The sequence below is a fragment of the Crinia signifera genome, chromosome 2, assembly GCF_055691185.1.
Source record: "Crinia signifera chromosome 2, ASM5569118v1, whole genome shotgun sequence".
Lineage (NCBI taxonomy): Eukaryota > Metazoa > Chordata > Amphibia > Anura > Myobatrachidae > Crinia > Crinia signifera.
Window position 1 is genome coordinate 192,819,111 of NC_139218.1, and position 20,338 is coordinate 192,839,448.

General features: G+C 40.5%; 1 protein-coding gene across 1 annotated transcript in view; it reads left to right on the top strand.

The window, feature by feature from the left end:
* Positions 1 to 20,338, top strand: part of HNRNPR (heterogeneous nuclear ribonucleoprotein R) — a 51,586-nt gene that overhangs the window by 21,859 nt on the left and 9,389 nt on the right. The window contains exons 2-8 of the mRNA XM_083173473.1: positions 9,007 to 9,113; positions 13,354 to 13,467; positions 13,712 to 13,888; positions 15,549 to 15,684; positions 15,871 to 16,076; positions 17,698 to 17,847; positions 19,268 to 19,389. Coding sequence (XP_083029599.1) covers positions 9,033 to 9,113; positions 13,354 to 13,467; positions 13,712 to 13,888; positions 15,549 to 15,684; positions 15,871 to 16,076; positions 17,698 to 17,847; positions 19,268 to 19,389 — 986 coding nt within the window. The 5' untranslated portion in view covers positions 9,007 to 9,032. The remainder of the gene's footprint in view (positions 1 to 9,006; positions 9,114 to 13,353; positions 13,468 to 13,711; positions 13,889 to 15,548; positions 15,685 to 15,870; positions 16,077 to 17,697; positions 17,848 to 19,267; positions 19,390 to 20,338) is intronic.

A 20,338-nucleotide genomic window follows, 5' to 3' on the forward strand; every position in this document is an offset into this window, starting at 1 on the left:
GCCTGCCCCAGAATGTATGTGGGGGGGGTGGAGGGCTCCCCGGGACCCAGGCAGCACAAGCTGCCCCCCAGGAGCTAGCAGGGCACACAGGTAGAGACCGCTTGCACTGCTCCCGATCGTGCATACGTAATGATCGGGAGCAGTGAATATATGAATATCTAATGAGCGGCTCTCTGACCCCTGCTGGCTGTTATGTGTAAAACAAATATATACAGGTTGAGTATCCCGTATCCGAATATCCGTTATCCGAATTATTCCGAAAACCATACATTCCAGAAAGTGAAATTTTTTTTTTTTGCTAAAAACTCACTGGGGACATTTGTAACAGCCCTACTGAGGACATGATATGTAACTGGCACTATATATGTACAAGAAAATGATTGCTTGGCCCTCAAATTCAATATCTGAGATAGTACACAAATTTTGTTTCATGTTTTGAAACCTTGTTTTTTGAACAAATAAAATATATTTGTGTGCATTTCATGTGGTAATAAAATATATGTGTGTATTTTATGTGTTTATACAGCATACATGCAAGATACTTCAAAATACATCATTTAAATATTAAATTATTCCGAAATACGGAATAATCCGCTATCCAAAATTCTCCTGGTCCCGAGCATTTTGGATACGGGATACTCAACCTGTATAATAATTTTTAAAATGAAATATATATTCATGTGCTGTAAGCACATGAATAAAAATAGCATGCCCCTTCACATAATAAAATTCCTGATTTTTTTTTTTTTTACTCCAAATTTAAAAAAAAGAAAACCTTTATTTTAAAAGCTCACATTCCAGTTCACCATAAAAAGATGGCGATTGCTACACGGTGACACGCGGCAAAAGTCATTTAGAAAGCACATCGCCATCTGATCATTGAATACACTCACGGCGAATCACATTGAAAAACCACAGCGAATTGCGGAGACTATCAGACGGTGAATTGTCCGTCATTCACTATTCGCCGTCAGCTAATATTGTACGTTGAATAGGGTGAATCACTTTTTCAGTAAAAATAGCACACATTCGCCGTAGAACATGGCGAATCAGCCTCATTGAATACTGCCCATTGTTTAAATGGATGAGAGTTTGCGGGATGATATGTAATTATTTTATTTTGTCACACATAGTGGCTAAACTCAGACCAAGTTAAAGCCGTATAAACCGCGAGCGATCGTTTACTTACCAATCTAGCCCTGGCGATGTAATTAGATCTTAAGCGTGTGGAGTCGGTACCAGGCATGACACCGACTAAGATTTTCATTATACTTTGTACACTTAATACTACCATGTAGCTATTAACCCATGTAAAATATTGCTTGCTTTTCTAGATATAGGGGGTCAAACATTTTAAAAATTGCTCGGAAATGCCACTTGAAATGCGTTTTTTTTTTTATGTGAGCTGTATGTGGAAAAAAAAATCCTCTCTCAGTCCGTAATAAACATATCACTTTGAAATTCTGGCCCTTTGTTATTGAAAACATGGAGATTCCAGAAAAAGATTAAATCAATGTTTTCTGACACTAATGTCATCATTTTTGATGTGAAAAGTGCAAAACTATAACCGCTATATTGGGGTGCTTTATTATTGGGACAATTGTTTGGTATCCTTGCAGGTGGAAGTAGTATATATACCCATTTGTATGTACCGCAAATGTAATGAGCGCAATTATTATGGTGCAAATATATTGCTATTATCAGTTTTATTAAAAAAAAAAAAAAATTGTCACTGTACTATATGAATACAGGTAGAGTTTCCCCTATCCGTGCATCCCGTATCCGAATTATTTGAAAAACCGAGTTTTTTTTGGAATAATGCGAACCCTTTTTTAATACTTACCAAGTCCCCAACGTCCATGGCAGGCCTTCAGCATCCTCTCCAGCGGTCCCAGGAGTGCTTTGCGTGAGTGCGAGCGCGCACCGGTGACGTCACCGGCGCGCCTGGGAACTTGCGCAAAGCACTCCTGGGACCGCTGGAGACGCCAGAGAGGTTGCTGAAGTCCTGCTGTGGACTCCAGGGGACAACGTGGACGCCGAGGGACCACCGGGCACCACCAGGGGACAGGTAAGTATGCCTAACAAACTTTTATTCCAAAAACCGGAAAATTCCCTTATCCGGAATGCTCGTGGTCCCGAGCATTTTGGATAAGGGATACTCAACCTGTATTACCAGTATTTCTGAACATTTTGATTTTAGTTTTTTAGTTTATTTTAAAAATCAGCTTCATTATTTTACCTTTTTAACAGATGCCTGATGTCTAAGAGACTGTACTGCTGTTGTACATAAACAATTCCTTTTCAGGGACGTAATAAATCCTTACAGTACCCTTCTACTGCTTTCACATAGCAAAATGCAGGTTTGCACAGGACTTTAAAATGGTTCAGTGCTCATGCAACCCTTTTATTTTGTGCTCTCCAGCCCTTATTAGTGATCCGGCAGTGCTGACACTGCTCCAAGCACTGCTTCCTCCATCGCTCGACCCAATTAACCCGTTCACACTGCACAGCAGCCCCGCAACGAACCGGTAAGAACCCTGCGTTTTTACTGGTTTGTAATGCCGGGTTGCTACCGGTTTGCTTGACCTGGAAAGCCCTTTCAGATCGCACCTATTACCAGGTCGAATCTGCATGGATGTGGTAATTAGATGTGATCTGAAAGGGGTTTGGTTATAGAAGCTGACAGGGGAAATGATATTGCACACAGGAACATAAAATGTCTTCTTACTTCTGTAGAGGACAGTGACATGTACGAGCAGGGCCATAGGGGTGCAAGAACTTAACTTTAATATCCAAATGGTCTTCTGCAACCAGTGACACTCTATTCCTTATCTGAGCCCTCTGGCACTTTTTCCTCATTTGAGCTCACAAATGAAGAAGTATCAAAACTTTTCTCATCCTCCTACTCCACTACCTCTCCTCTTGATCCTGTACCCTCAAAAGTCAGTAAAATTCTTTCTCCTGTACACATCCCAACCTTAACTAAATTCTGCAATCTCTCTCTTGCTACATGTATCTTTCCTTCTCTGCTCAAACATGCAGTGATTACTCCTATTCTGAAAAAACACAATTCTGACCCACTCTCTAACTACCATCCTATCTCTCTGCTCTCATGCCTCTCCAAGCTGCTTGAGAGACTTGCCTACTCTCGCCTCACACACTTTCTTAACTCCCACAACTTATTGGACTCACTTCAGTCAGGTTTTCTGTCCCTAATCTGGTAACTGCCAATTCTAAAGGCCATTACTCACTGGTCATTCTTCTAGATGTCTCTGCTGCTTTTGACACTGTTGACCGCTCTCGCCTCATACAAACACTACACTTCCTAGGTCCTGGTTCTCATCCTACCTATCTGATCGCTCTTTCAGCGTTCGCTTCTCTGATGCCACCTCTTCACTACATCTGTCAGTTGGAGTACCGCAAGGCTCAGTTTTAGGTCCTCTGCTCTTCTCAATCTATACCTCATCTCTTGGCAAACTAATCAGCTCATTCAGATTTAAGTATCACTTGTATGCGGATGACACTGAAATCTATCTATCAACCAGTGGTTTTGGCCCATGTCTCTGAATGCCTCTCTGCCATCTCATCTTGGATGTCTTCTCGCTTCCTCAAACTTTAACATTTCCAAGACTGAATTAATTCTATTCCCTCCAGCCAGGAGCAGTTATCATCCTGATTTCTCCATAACTGTCGACAACGTGACAATCTATCCTACCCCTCAAGCTCGCTTCCTAGGGGTCACCCTTGACTCTGAACTGTCCTTTGTTCCCCACATTCAGTCTGTCTCAGAATCATGTTACATGCATCTAAAAAACATCCAAGATACGACCGTATCTTACACACGACACTGCTAAAACACTAATCCATGCACTCATTATCTCTCGCATTGATTATTGCAATAGTCTTCCCAAGAACAAACTTTCACCACTGCAATCTATTTTAAATGCTGCTGCAGGCTGATCTTTCAAGCCAGATGTTAATCGTCTGCTGATCCGCTCTGCCAGTCCCTCCATTTTTTTGCATGTATTTTACCGTATTCAATACAAAATACTTCTACTTACATATAAAGCTATTAACCATACTGCACCAGCTTATATCTCTTTACTAATCACAAATTATCTCCCAACTCGCTCTCTCAGCTCTGCACTAGATCTGCGTCTCCCATTCAATGTTACAGGACTTTAATAGAGCTACAACCACCCTACGGAATGCCTTTCCATACACAATAAGACTCTCTACTAGCCTCCAAACTTTCAAGCGTTTCCTGAAAACTCACCTCTTCAGTCAAGCCTATCATATTTAGGTATCGCTTATCTAACCCTCAGAGGCACTTATCTATTATATAGTTTCCCTTCTAGACTTGCAACTTGTTGGGACTGCTATGCTATTACTGGTGCCTGTCCTTGTGTTTCCCTCCTATGTCCTTATAGATTGTAAGCTTGCAGCAGGGCCCTCCAACCTCTATGTCTGTCTGTTTTACCCAGTTTTTTCTTTGTCAACATTTGTAAAGCGCAATGGAATCTGCTGCGCTATATAAGAAACTGTAAATAAATAAATATCACATTCCTCCTTATCTTTTGAAAGTACCAATACAAAAAAACAATGACTATAGTAAACATATGCCATTAATGAATTTTTACGCATTTGTTACATAATAACTAGTGCTGGGTTGTTTTGATCTCAGAAATGGAAATTAGAGCTGAAGTCTTTTTCTGAACAGTCGCTTTGTTCCAATGGAAACTTCAGATATAGGGGTGAAATAATGAAATGCTCTTGTCCTAGGTACTGTTTCTGAAAGTGTTTCTTTTGATATTAGCCTGAACTTTTTATTTGCAACTCGTGAGTTGCAGAAATGTAAGACTTTTTCAGCTGAATCGATCAGATCACCCGTTATTCTCCTAATTGTTCCACCAATGCCATTAAAAGGGATTTACTGTGTCTGGCTACAAAACATGCCCATGATGCTTTCAAAGTGAAGTCTTGATCATAGCAGCACAAGGTTTTGCAATTCAGTTACTGCCCAGCACATCCGTCAGTGGGCAGTATTCAATGAGTTTTATGGCGATGTGCAGCGAATCCTGTTTAGGATTCGCTGCACAGTCGCCGTGTTCCGGAACCTCGCTGTCCCCATATTCAACATCGCAGGGGCTTGCTGCCCCTGACGGCAATTCTTTAACCTATGCGGCGGACGCATCAGGGAGCCGGGGGATGGTGGCAGGGAGGGAGATGGAAGTAAGAGCTAGCAGGGGACCAGCTTGCACTGCTCCCGATCGTGCATATGTAATGATCGGGAGCAGTGAATATATGAATATATAATGAGAGGCTCTCGGCTCCCGGCCCCCTGCTGGCCAATGTGTATAAAAAAATGAATTTGAAATTAAATATATATTCATGTGCAGTAAGCACATGTATAACAATAGCATGCCCCTTCACATAATAAAATTCCTGATTTTTGACACCACATTAAAAAAAAAAAAAAAATTAATTTAAAAATTCACATTCCACTTCACCATAAAAAGATAGCGATTGCTACACGGCGAAGCACGGCGATAATAACCTTGAAATGTAGTAAAAAAATCGCTTTACGGCACGAAAATAGCACAAATTCGCCGTAGAAAATGGCGAATCAGCCTCATTGAATACTGCCCAGTGAAGTAATACACATTTTTAACATCAGGAATGTTTTCCTTAATGTACTAAATAATTGCTTTCTGTGTTTCGTACACAAATACTACATCATGTTCCAAATAATCAGACATGGCACAGAAACTTGTCATGAACAGGTCATCAGACTCTGGTACATGAGCATAGATTACAGCTGGGTGCAGTGTACAACCATTGTTAGTCCAATGATACCCTTGAACTTCATCCTAAATCATGTAAGAATAGTTTGCCCTAAAGTCCTGTAGACTAATAGTTGTGTCAAGTTCAAGTTTGGCCTTCATTTCTTTTAGAAATTTTGATTGTGCCTTAGCAAGGGTGTAGGTTGTTAGGTCGGCATGGGTCTAGGTCAACAGGACCTTAGATCGACACAAGCATTAGTAAATAACCTGTCGACCTAGACCCATATCGACCTAGACCCATATCGACCTAGACCCATATCGACCTAGACCCATATCGACCTAGACCCATATCGACCTAAACCCATGTTGACCCAATGCTTGTAGCCCTAATGACCGTATCCCCTTAGCAATAAGTGAATGAGGGACGAGAAAGTTTTTAATATTCATAAAATGTTGCAGTGCATCTCACCATCCCTGTTCTGTCATTTTAAAACCAGTTTACCATTAAAAAATAAATAAATAAATTGATAATAGCAATATTTTTTGTACCAAAATAATTGCTCACATTATATTCGAGGTATATTAAAAAGGGGGGGTACAAGTATACATTTAAGTAATTTTAGGGGATATGTGGATGGGTGTGGATCGTATTGTCGACACCACTTAGGTTGACAGTTATTAGGTTGACACCATTGGGTAGACAGGTGTCTAGGTCGACAGGTGGCAATGTCGACATGGGTTTAGGTCGGAAGGCCGACAAGATTTTTTTTACGCAATGCTTCGGGCACGGTGACTCGCTAGCTCGGCACACTGTTTTTTTCTCCCACCACGCCCTAGTGGATGGTAGGGCATGAAATACCGCCTGTCAGCATATGTCGGCTCAAAAAAACAGTAAAAAAACCCCTGTGACGACCTAATACCATGTCGACATTGTCCCATGTCGACCTTCACACCTGTCAACCTAGACACATGTCAACCTAATGACTTTCGTCCTAAGTGGTGTCGACAATACGACCGTGGATTAGGGACTGAGAAGATGTCCCACACCATACACCTTATATGAAAACAGAGTGGCATTTCTGACCAATTTTTCTACATTTTATTACCCCTATATATCTCAAAAACTGTGAGGCCTGGAGAAGAAATATTTTACGTGGGTTAAAAGCTACATGGTCGTATCAAGTGTACAAAGTATCCTTAAAATCTAAATCGGTGGGTGTCAAGCCCGGTTGAACTGACATGGAATAACCCATTTGTAAGAGGGGGAAACCTCTTTTGGACCAGGTTCTGTGATCACTTGGAGCCGGCAGCGAGGGTCCATCCGGTCACAAACACCACTACAGCCTAATGCAATTTCACTGATTATCTTGAAAGTCGGCAGTGTTATTGTGGACCCCTATGTACCAGTCTCCAAGTAGGAATGCTTATCCGAGTTCAAGTGATATAAATGCTATATGCCTATTGGGGGAATTAAGGTGCACTGGGATCTTACAGTCCCTCTCCTGCAAAATTAGTTAAAAACTCCTCTATAACCTTGGGGATGTAACTCACATTATCATACTATTGTAGTTATCATACTATTGTCCCTGTGAGTATATTTAGTATAGAGCGGGTTAAAAAAAAAAAAACAATGAAAAACATTTCAACACTTCTGCAATTTTTTTTTTTTCAATATGTGTTTTATTGAAAAATTTTCACATTAAACACAATGTGTTCAATACAAACTGAAACATCTTCAGGTATCACAGTAAGGATTGCAGTAATTTGGTGGTACAAATCGTCGGTGTGAAAGTTTCATCTTAAACTACAACCATATAATTACAACAGATCCAATGATATCAGTGACATTGAAGTTTTATGTAACTAAAATGAAAAAATTGAGAGCTTAGACGAAGAAAGAGGGACAGGCAACATGTGCTACATGTGTATTTCCATCCAGCGGTCGGCCTGTCGGCAGGATGTGTCCAAGGTAGCACACATTGTCCGTTAGTTACATTCAGAATGATCATGTGCTAAAATGCAACAAATTTTGGGATTATGTCTAGCAGGTTTTTTCTATTTTAATTTTAAACTATTAACAATAATCATCTACTACTACTATAACCTATTGCCTACCCGCGTCCAAGAGCCGTCGATCCATCCACAGAGTAACCATCCAGTCAAGGTTAGGTGAAGATATAGGCAAAGTCGAGGTGGTCGGTCAAGAGGAAATAGGGTTGTGATTAGCAAGGAGTTGGTAAGAGTACCATGTTGAAAAGTTTTGTATTGCTAGTGTGGGGAGGTAGAGTCTGTATGTATTTTTCCCAGCATTGGAAAAGGGAGGGTGTTAGTTTTTTTTTTTATGTAGAGTCGTTTCTAGCCAGTCCATAGTGAACAGGAATAGAAGCCTAGTGGTTGCCATGTGGACAGTAGGTGTAGAATTATGTATCCACTGTTGTAGTATAGCTTTTCTGCCCACTGCAGACAGGATAACCACAAGTTTTTTGCTATATTTTGGAATTTGGGGTTGGTCGGTTAGGCATCCAAAGAGTGCCCAAGATTTGGTACAGCTATGGTAATAGCTATGTTTAGGGTTGTGGCGCTATAATGACAGAGGTCTTTCCAAAATAGCTGTATATAAAGACAGTCCCAGAAGCAGTGTAAAATGTTTGCATCGTCTGTGGAACATTTGGGGCATTTTGTCCCTTCAGCGATACCCATTAAATGTCGTTGTTTAGGTGATAAGTATGCTCTGTGGAGCATTTTGTATGCCATTTCTTGGTAAGAGCTTGCTGGGATAAGTTTTAAATTAATATTGAAAGTTTTCATGAGGGTCTCGGGGGAGAGGGAGGGGATTTGAGTTGTCCATTTGGTTATCTCTGGAAGTTCCATCTCTGGGTCAAGTTCTGCAATTTTTAATACATATGCCCAAAGTCTGTTTTTTTTTTTTTCTTGATCCGTTTCATTGCCTGCTTTTTTTTTTTTTACTTTGAGCGGATCAGAAAGGTTTCTTATGAAACTGTGATACAGTGCTCTCTGTCCCTGTAGGCTATAAATGACATGTCATATATTGGAACTAATAAAATATTAATGTACTTCTTTTTTTCCTAAGGATAGGTGGTTGGATTGGTTGCATAAATAATGAGCATTATATATGTGTGCATGAGAGTTACATATTATGGTTGAGTGAATGGGACAGTGACCGTGTTACAGCCAGTTAGTCATCTTCTTGTTACTTTTTCAGAACTAAAGCTCGTTCATACTGGCATCATGAAAACTTACAGGCAGAGGGAAAAGCCGGGAAACAAGACCCAGGAAAGTGTCAAGGCTCCAGATGAAGGCAAGATAAAGGTAATTGTTAGTATAGTGCACACTTTTTCATTTGTGTTTGGTGTTTGCCTGTTTAGTTATTTCTGGTTTATTGTAAAAACTCATTGGCAGCGATTCTGTTGTTGTTGTTGCGGCGGCTTACAACACTAGATGGTACCCACTGGCAGCAATTCACTTGTTCTGCTGTTTGGGCGCTAATGGAGCAGGCACCAAAATTTCCCTAGATGAGAGTAGACATGCAGAATTTGGGCACCCAAACAGGACCTTTTATTTCAGACAGTACTTTTTGTGGCTAGACCTGGTGCTTTTGGGCATGCCAGAGGTAATAGCCTGGTTGGAGCAACAATTGCATTTCTCCAACTGGCTTCCATTACTTTGGGTGCCCCAAAAAACAATTGAATAGCCCCACTGAATGTGAATGGCATGCAGAAGATTCCTTGTCAATGGTTCATCAACATACTGTAGTTACATGCTGCGTTACAGTTGGCAGCACTGCTACATGCTGTGATTGTCTGGGCATTACAGCGACCTAAAATTGTCACAGGATAAGTTCCCCTGTGAATAGCAGATGGTCAAAGACTGTGAAATTCAATCAGTTGTATGAATATAAAACTCACTGCAGCTCTAATACAGCCAGTACAATCAGTAACATCTGCAGTTTTATGGTGACAGCCATTAGGGCAAATGTGGTCCAGCCTACGCAAATTTTTTTATCTTTATTATATTTTATACAACTTCTAATATTAAGTGCTGTACAAAAGCATTGGCACTATACTTAGGACCTACACAATGTTAAAAAACAGTCCTTTTAGGAAGGATAGGTGATTATGATGGTTGTGTGTTTAGGGGCTACATTTACTATATAAATGTTTCTACTTGCATCTGTCCTCTGTTAGGGTTCCTCAAACTATTTTGCTCGTGGATCCCATCAGACAATAATAATTACTAAAGGACCCCAGCAAGTTACCAGAAGGTTACCACACACATGTGGTCAGCAGATGGCACATGCATGGCAGCATTGTGGTGGCACAAAATGATGTGAGGGGTCTGAAGTAACAGCCAATTCAATGTAATTTTTCAAACTGATTGGATCACTGACTGAGTAATTAATCAGTGTGATAGTCAGCAAAATGGAGTCACGACCCACTTTGGGGTCAGGACCCACAGTTTGAGAACCGCTGCTCTGTGGTACATGTTGTGCTATACACAATGCTTGAGCTCTGTGTGACTGTAGCGATGGATGTCCTTATTTTTAGTTTTTCCTTTTTCATTTTTGAATAGAATCTTATTTGCCAAATGAACGTGTGTGACTGCCACTGCATCTGCATAAGAAATGGAACATTAGTGTTTTCCTGGAAAACAGTGTAAGGTTTTTTTGTATACAGATGCAGTCACATACAGAATGAAAAAATGCCGCATGTCATTTTAATCAGAAGCTCTTGCATGTCCTATTTCCTTCTCTTTGCAAACAAAATGCTGTTTAAAGGAAAGCCGCAAATAAACCCCACCATTCTCCAATGTCTAGAAGGGCTGTTTAACGTGAAAGGAGGCAAGGTTTATGTGGACACATCTGTATGTTGCCAGTATTCTTTCCGCACTTTTTCATCTGCCACTAACTGTAATACATAGACAGCATCCATTTACATTTGGTGCCATTCACAAGTCAATCTCTACTTGTGAACAGTAAGCCAATCACAAGTAGCTGCAGCAAGTAAATCACTACTCATTACATAATTTCTCCACTCACTGTGCATTTTGTCAGACGCCGCCGAGCGTAATCATCAGTTGAGAAGAGACCAGTCAAAAATACATAGTCCTGGCCAGTGGGAAAAGAGAACATTAGAAGCAGCTGGTGGGAAACACAGAGCTGGGCAGCCTCTCCCAACATACTGGTAGACCGCATTTGTCCACTATTGTTGGGCATTAGGTCTGTGGGTGCTATCTGTCCTCTTTTCTTTGTGGCATGCTGGATAAGCAGAAATGATTAACCTAGGTCGCTTTATGTGCTCTAAGGTAGGTAGTCAATAGCCTGAACCCCTCTTGAGTGGCTGGGCTGTTCCTGCAAAGTCCCCAAAAGCGAATCTTTTGGGGACTTCTGCAAATTTTATTAAGTATAGTTTCCCAAAATATGACATTGCAGTTTAAGATTTAAATACATCCATGCTCTAGTCCAGTGGTTCTCAACCTCTGTCCTCAGGACCCCCCAACAGTTCACGTTTTCCAGGTCTCCACACAAAATCACAAGTGAAGTAATTAGCCCCACCTGTGGATCTTTTAAAATGTGTCGGTGAATAATGAGCGCACCTGTGAACCTGCCGGTGACCTGGAAAATGTGTACTGTTGGGGGGTGCTTAGGACCGAGGTTGAGAATCACTGCTCTAGTCCATATGGGTAAATTAAATAGACTGATGTCATTCTTAAGTCACCTGTAGTGAAGCATTAAATCCTGGAATGTATTGGCAGAATGTGTTGTCAGAGTTTGGGAAATTCTACTATAAAGTATGATGTGAAGCCTCTCAATATACTGTAGTAACTTGTAGCAATACCTGTTTCTTTAGTGTCTGACTCATTCATTGGGTACAGGATCACTGAACACGTAATCAACTTACCTCTGCTCCCACCTGTTAGCTTGAGAGAGTTCCACTATAACAGCCCCTATAAATGTATTCCATATATGGTGTAAACATTTCAGACTCAGGGATGTCTGAAAGACAGAACACCTGGTTATTCTTCCAGCAGGAATAAGTAAAGGTCATAGACCAATTAAACAGACCATCTCCATAGGGATCAGAGAGCTTATTGCCTTCATCTGTAAGGAGAGCTGTAAAATCCCTTAAATTATTAAGGTACATTCAACGTGGGCAGTGCCACCCTAGTGGTTTACAAAGGATATCCGCATAGTGACTGCAGGGCCCTCATTACATACATTTACATATTGTTTTGCACTAGTTGTTTTGGATGTCCACATTTGAAGTTGAGGTTTTACAAGTAGCAATAAAATATACTTAATAGTGTTCATTCTAGAACCCGCTATCTTTGAAAACGCACGCAGTTCCTCTTCCCTGCCTGGGGTGTCGCTGTCTGTTGTGGTGTTTCTAACACAGGTCTGGTTTGCATATCAGTGCTGATATACAGACCACACTGTGCTAGAAGCACTACAGCAGACAGCGACACCCCAGGCAGGGAGGAGGAACTGCGTGAGTTTTCAAAGATAGCGGGTGCTAGAATGAACACTACTTAACTGTACTTGCATAAGCACATATCCTTAAATCTTCAATATTATGTATAGCCTTCCCTACATTCTGCTTGGAAGCTTTCCATAGTAAATGCTGCCATAGAGGAGTGAAGATGAAAATGTCAAATTACTCACCAATAATTGAGCTTCTTCATAGTACTCTGTGGCAGCCTATAGATTGCACTCTAGTTATTTATTCCAGGGAAGTGTATAAGGAGGGGCACTCAAAGACCGGATTAGTGGTCCATTTTTGAACTGCCTGGCTTTGTCTTGACAATTGGATTAATAACCTAGAGTAGTGTCTGTCATGAAGTACTTTAAAGAAACACTAGTAAGCCTGTTGGAAGCAAATGCTTCGAAAGCTAGTCTGCTACCATGTGATTGCCTATGTGCTTGTGCATGTGTGAAAGAGATATAGTTTCACTCGCTGCCAACAGGTGGCAGCGAGTGAAACTACATCTGTCAAATCTGCGGCAACTTGCATAATGCTATTGGGTCGTCTTGGTCAAATTTTCAAAGGAATGTGTTCAGTGCCCCTTTGGCTCCATGCCTCAGATTTCAGGGGTCTTTTTCTACTTTGTTAGGTACACCTTTCTAACACTTGGTAACTTTGTGAGTATGTACAGTATGGAGAGAATGAAATATAATACATACAGAGTGGGCATTTAATTTTACTAATTCATAGGTTCCCAAACGCGGTCCTCAAGGCACCCCAACGGTCCAGGTATTAAGTATATCCATGCTTGGCCACAGGTGATTTAATTAGTAACTCAGTCAGTCTAATTTAACCATCTGTGCTGAGCCATGGATATACCTAAAACCTGGACCGTTGGGGTGCATTGAGGACCGCGTTTGGGAACCTCTGAATTAATTGTTTTTTTAAGTGGGCCATGAGACTTTAATGCGGTCAATTCCTTTTACATACTACTATACTGCAAGAACTACCAAATATCTCTCTAGTTTTGTTTTGTCTTTTTAATTATACTTCGATACTTTGACATTACATGTAAAGTGTTTTCCTTTCAGGCATTATTAGAAAGAACTGGATACAGCTTGGATGTAACTTCAGGTCAAAGAAAATATGGTGGGCCTCCTCCAGAGTCCGTATCCTCCTGCGCACAGCCTGGCATCGGCACAGAGGTTTGTGTTTATATAGCCATGAAGAATATCACTTTGTTGCACTTTCACACTGGGGACACTTTATTCTGGACTTTCTTTCTCCTGATATAGCTTAAATTAACCAAAGGAAATTACTGTATACCAGGGCCTAAGTTATTGGCATAATAAGAATCTAGTATTTATTTTTGTTTTAAATGTAGCAACCCCCCCCCCCCCAACCCATTTAAAAATGTTTTCTAAGTTTATGCCTTTATGTTTTAAACAGGTTTTTGTTGGCAAGATACCTAGAGACTTGTATGAGGATGAGTTGGTACCTCTTTTTGAAAAAGCAGGCCCCATCTGGGATCTTCGTCTTATGATGGATCCTCTCTCTGGACAAAATAGGGGTTATGCCTTCATAACCTTCTGCTACAAAGAGGCAGCTCAGGAGGCTGTTAAATTGGTGAGTGCTTGTTATGTTTTTGCATTTACAAATAGAGAGTAAAACGCCGGCGATCTGTCATTAGACTTTTTTTTTCTTTTTGACTGGGGAGCAGTCAATATGAAACTTTTGCATGGAAAGCCATGCTATTTCCAAGTTGTGTTTTTTAACATCTCAGTGAGTTTGGAGGCCCTTGACTCACAAATAGTGATCGTGACCCTTTGGCAAGCCAGTTTTTAGACTCAACTGAAACACAGGAAGAAAAGTGGTATCATGAAGAGCACTATTGTAGGCACCAATGTTTATTGCAAAAGAGAAATAGTTTGGGTTTAATAAAGTTTTTACGAAACTATAGGGTGGATATAACAAAGCTTGGTGGAGTGGTCATAGTGTACATACACCAAGGGTCGACAAACAGATTCTCGAGACAATTTACTAATTGTCCACGTTTTCAAAGTCGCCTAGCTGAACAACTATATCTCAATGTGTTACGTTGCATTGAACATAACACATTGAGCCATCGGCTGCATGTCCCGCAACGGTAGTCTGGGTCCCCCATCTGCGGCCATTGGGCAGTAGTCTGGGTCCCCAACGGTTGTGGCAGTAGTCCGGGTACCTCATCAAGGTGGTGGTCCAGGGGGAGACAGCATCAACTTTCTTTATTCCATTTCTAAATGGATGCGCTCAGCCAATTGCTGTTCGCCTAGCCCCCTTGAGCTGGCTATATTAGCCAGTGCAAGACTGGGCAGGCAGTCTGACGTTGGAGGAAGAACTGAGAAGTGCTTCTGGAGAATCCGAAGTCCTGGGGAGGCGACAGCCATGCAAAAGAGCTTAAAGGCCCTGAGCTTTAGCCCCAGGCATGGGGTGTCCTGGAGTAGCGGGACCCTACCTCCCCTAGAACTCCCAGCCTGGGCTGACTAATTTAGGGTGAGTACTGCTTTGGCTGTGGGACCTAATCAAGTGTGTCTTCTGGCTATGGCATTAAACCCCATGTTAGTGGAGCCTGGTGCTGGTCCATAAAATATGGTGGACCACCACTTTTTTTTGTCCCCCGTATTTTGCGCACCAGGGCTGGCTCCAAGAGCCTGGTGCTAATTCTAAAAATATGGGGGAACCCAACAAATTTTTACTGTCAAAAACCACATCCTGCTAAAACACTGGGGGCCAGGTTCTCTAAGCTTCAAAAGTGATAAAATGGAGATTGATAAACAGCCAGCCAATGAGCTCATGCCTGACATTTTTCAAACACAGTCTGTGCCATGGCAGGTAGGAGCTGATTGGCTGGCTGTTTACCACTCTCCATGTTATCACTTTTGAAGCTTAGAGAATCTGGCCCAATGTGTGAACCCAAGCCTAACTGTCACATTTCCAAACATGCCGCATTCATTCCTACTATAGATCCACAGGTTGCCTGAAAAACATTAACAGTAGATAGATCTTAAGGACCGGTTTGGCCACCCCTGGTCTACACACTTCTGTAATACTCTGTCTGACTAGCTTTAATGTATGGTCAATGCTAGCACAAATATGAACAGGCTGGCTCTCTGTATAAAAAATGAACTACCTTCAGTTCTGATAAGCTTTTGAATATTAGTAGCTTTTACATTATTCATATTGTATTTGAAGTAGACTTTCCTCAATGTACAGGCCTTTTAATATCATTTATTTTGGTGCTTTTTAGTGTGACAACTATGAAATCCGATCTGGCAAACACATTGGAGTATGCATTTCAGTGGCAAACAACAGGCTTTTTGTCGGATCCATCCCCAAAAATAAAACTAAGGAAAATATTCTGGAGGAGTTTAGTAAAGTTACAGGTACTAATATTCAACTGGTTAGTCAGGCACTGTATCTTCAGCAATGTATATGCTTGGAGAAGGGAACCTGATTGGAAACCTTGACCTGTCAGTTTTTTTTCAGTTCTGCGTGTGTGTACTGCCCTAACTACTGTATATTACCACATTTTCCTAATGCCAATTTAATATTTTTTCTGTAACATTCAGAGGGCTTAGTGGATGTAATTCTCTATCATCAACCTGATGACAAGAAAAAGAACCGTGGCTTTTGCTTCCTGGAGTATGAAGACCACAAAACTGCAGCCCAAGCCAGACGTAGATTAATGAGTGGCAAGGTGAAGGTTTGGGGCAATGTGGTAACTGTAGAGTGGGCAGATCCAGTGGAGGAGCCAGACCCTGAGATAATGGCAAAGGTGAGCAATTGCTTTATTCAAATATTATTTCATTTGTATTAATAGTTTTTGATTTTTTTTAAATGTAATTTACTGCGGCTAACTGAGTATTGGCCTAAGGTTGATTAGTGGACTTGCACTAAAGTATGCAGTGGCATTCTTTGACACTACCGTACTAGAGCTAACCATACCAACAAAAACTTACTGCCAGACTAGAATGTTTTTTTCAAGAAAAAAAATATTGTTTTAAACCAGTTTTTTTTTTTTAAATCCTGTTTTAGAAACCTTGATCAACCATGCTTTAATTTTTTTTTTACAGTTGATTTATTCCTGTTACATCTGAATATATGTAGTTAGACTAAACATTAATACATACAGAGTACACTGAGTGAACGATTACATTTAAAATAAAAAATAGAAGTTAATGTTAAGCATTAGTCTGATTACTTTAATATTATTAAATCTGAATAGTTATAAAAAATGAGTGGTTAGTGTGGCATGGTAATTTTGTATCACAGCATTCTTTATTTAATAATGTTATTATCCTCCGATTAGTAAAGCCAAGGCGATGTTACTCTGTAGAACTGATGTTAGTCAGGCATTATATAGTTAAAGTCAGATGCAGGATCAAGATAATAAAAGGTAGTACTTATTCCGTGGAGCTCCACATATGAGATTCCAGACCTCCTTTCCTGTATGCAGCATCCACGGGCAGGGCTCCTGGCTACTGGTGCTTCCAATTATGTAGCCTTTTCTGAAGTCCAGCAACCCAGGCAGCAGGGTGAAGACGGAGTGTAAATAAAAATATGCTCGGGATCAACTCGTTTCCCCACGTCTATTTTCCGCCAGTGGCTTCCTCAGAATCCTAGATAAGTGAAGCATTACAGAGACCCCTTCAAAAATGGCCACAGACACAGAGAAGACACGTTAGAAGTACTCTTGCACCTCTAGTGGCTGTCTCTTTTGCGGCAGAAATCTTGCACCAGTTGCACTGCCAGTGCTGACCACCCTGGAAGATTTCCAGGTTATGTGATGTCTGAATTCCCTGGGGACTGCCAATGCTGATAGCTTGGAGACCAGGAATTGTCGTTAAGCATTACACCATTAAGCCTGTCCCCTGGACTTCTATTGGCCGGGGGATAGGCTTAACTGTAATGCTTTAGGTTAGTGGTTCCCAAACCTTTTTGAACCACGGCGCCCTAGAATATCAGAATATTTTTCATGACACCCCTAGGTCAAAAGTTTCTTGTTGAAAAATTTAGAAAAAATATTAAATTAAGTAAATTGTGTTTATATGTCATCCTTCGGATAAATTATGTAGTGAGGAACCAGATTTGCTTTTTTTTTTTGCCCATATATTTAAAGATTGGCGGCCACTAACTCTGGTTTTGCCTATTGCTTTGCCCATAACTATGATGAATTTCACCTAGACCACCAATCCAAGGCACCCCTGCAAGTGTCCCAAGGCACCCCAGGGTGCCTAGGCACACAGTTTGGGAACCACTGCTTTAGGTCAACCCTGCTTTAGGTCAAACAGTAGGGCAGTATGTAAGATAGTGCTAAACATTTATGAATATTTTTCTCTGAAAGTTTGTACTACTAACGTAAGAATCCCTTCCTTCATTTTTGAATTGGCATTTAGGTTAAAGTACTTTTTGTGAGGAATCTGTCTGCTACAGTAACTGAAGAGATTCTCGAGAAGGCATTTTCAGTTTTTGGAAAGCTGGAACGCGTAAAGAAACTGAAGGATTATGCTTTTGTACACTTTGAAGAGAGAGACTCTGCAGTAAGGGTGAGCCCAGATATCTTTTGGCAAGTAAATGATATTGTGGAGAAAGTTGGCTTACAAACTTTGCTAGTTGCATATTTAAACTGTAGGGTAATTGCCAGTTTAGAATAGCTGGATTAATATATAAATATCGACATGTTGTTTTATCATTGATAGTGTACATTTTAGTTTTCGATTGCTAATATGACAATATGTTTGACAGTCAGGGGGTTATTCAGTAAGGATCCCAAAAGCAAAATCCTTCTCTAATGGGCAAAGCCATGTTGTACTGCAGGTGGGGCAAAGGTAACCTGCAGAGAAAGACATAACCTTTTAATGCAGTGTTTTCAACCTTTATCAATTCATGGCACACTTAACAACAAGATTTTAAAATTTGTGGGGAAAATAAAATCCACACTCATTGGTGCCCACATAAATAAAAAAAAGTCCATAGTAATTCCACACATCAACACCCCCCCCCCCGGGGGCCCCCAGTAATTCCACCATACACTTACCTGGTGGTAATTCAAAACATGTACCCCTACCATTTATTCCACTAAACCCTGCCCCCAGAGTAATTCCACACATGAACACTAACAGTGGGTGGCAAGATAACATGATATGACATGACTGGTTAACACCAGGTTGTGAGTTCAGAGAAGGGGGCATTAGAATCCATTGCAGAAGCCACTTTTTAAACCCACTTGACTTTGCTTTCTGGAGGTTCTGTTTCTACTGTTACTTCCATGTATTTATTTTCATCTTCATTTTTCCATAAATGTATGGATGCAATTATTTTCATTTTTAATGTTACTACAATTTTATAAATTGTATTGCATTCTGGATACATGACAAAATTATAATGTATTTGTTATTTTAGAACCTAATGTTTTATGAGGAATGGTGTTATTTTATAGAAAGGAAAAAAAAATGGTACTTGTATAGTTTCATGGCGCCGTGCGTCTGAGTCCCCTTGCGGGGCTCGCTCGCACGCTGCGGGCTCGCCACTCTATTTAAAATCAACTCCATGCCAACATGGATAGTGGAGGTATGAACTATCCATGTTGGCATGGAGTTAAGTTACTTTTTTGGACATATTTCGTGGCGAGCGTACACCCAGAAGTAGCACGGCGCCATGAAACAACACAAGTACCAAAAAAATCTGGCATCCAACAAAGTGGCCCTGGCTTTACAGATTGACCTACAGGATAGGGAACAGTGACAAACTTAATACACCACACACTGCAATGGGGACATAATGTAATGGAACAGTCTTTTAATAATTCAGGAGTTTAAGTCCTACCTGATGTACTCTAAGGGTAACTCAGAGTTTATTTTTTAGCTAAAACAGCTGACTCAGTCTATAGGTTTACACAGAATCTATAGGTTTCCCTTGTGACTTCTGTATAGTAATGCCTGTTAATTGTTCTACATTACTTGAAAGGCTATGGATGAAATGAATGGGACAGACCTGGAGGGGGAAGACATTGAAATTGTACTGGCAAAACCCCCAGATAAAAAAAGAAAGGAACGCCAGGCAGCACGGCAAGCTTCGCGTGGCACTTTGTGAGTATATTGGGCATTTCAAGCAAACCTGTTTAAAAATTCTTTAAAGAAATGAAACTAAAATAGTAACAATACTGGTCATTTATGAAATACATATAACTGGCCTTGCAGTTCTGCTTTGTGTGATCCTTCTCGTGGAACCCATTACATCCCATTGTTCATGCCAACTGAAACCTGAAAATGCATCACTGTGAAGATTGTCCTACATTGAAATCATCCAGTTCATTTATCATAAATGTTCTATTATTCTCTTAAAACCTTAGTTTAATTTAGGTCTTAAATTATGACTTATTAGATATAGAGTAGTTTAATCAAGTCACAAGAATATTTGCACTGCAGTTTTTTATCTGGGTTTCATAAATGGCCCTTATTGTGTTCTGTTCCATTCGTTGTTGGTGACAAAATTCTGTTGTCTTCGTTCTACTCTGTCAGCTGCTGGATTGCCACCCCACAGACATCATTTAGTTTGTGAGACATGCTGCTACTGTATCACTTGCCTTAACGCCCAAGCCTTAGAATAGTAGAGGGCCTAAGAAATGTACCTACTGACATCATATGCATAGGAACTAAGGTAATGCTTAGATGTTGTAGATTGGTCTCTAGCTGTCTTGCCCTATACATGCTCCCTTTAATCTCTAGTGTTGCTCCCAGTCAACTGGATCATCTTGCTCAGTTTCAGTGGTTTTGTTGACAGCATGTTTTTATATGGTGTAAAAAAGGCCCAAAGAGAACATGTTTTAATCACTTAAGCAGTGTAGCTACAAAAAGCAAAGCTCTGAACTATTACAGTATGTCCCAAATAGACTTTGAAAGTTATTACCATCTGCTAAAAAGACACAGAACTTAAAATTCAAGTTATATACCAGCAAAAAAACCTTACAAGCTGCATGCCTTTTTACATAAACATTTTATTACTATATAAAGACTAAGCTTCCTGAAATCTGGTAAA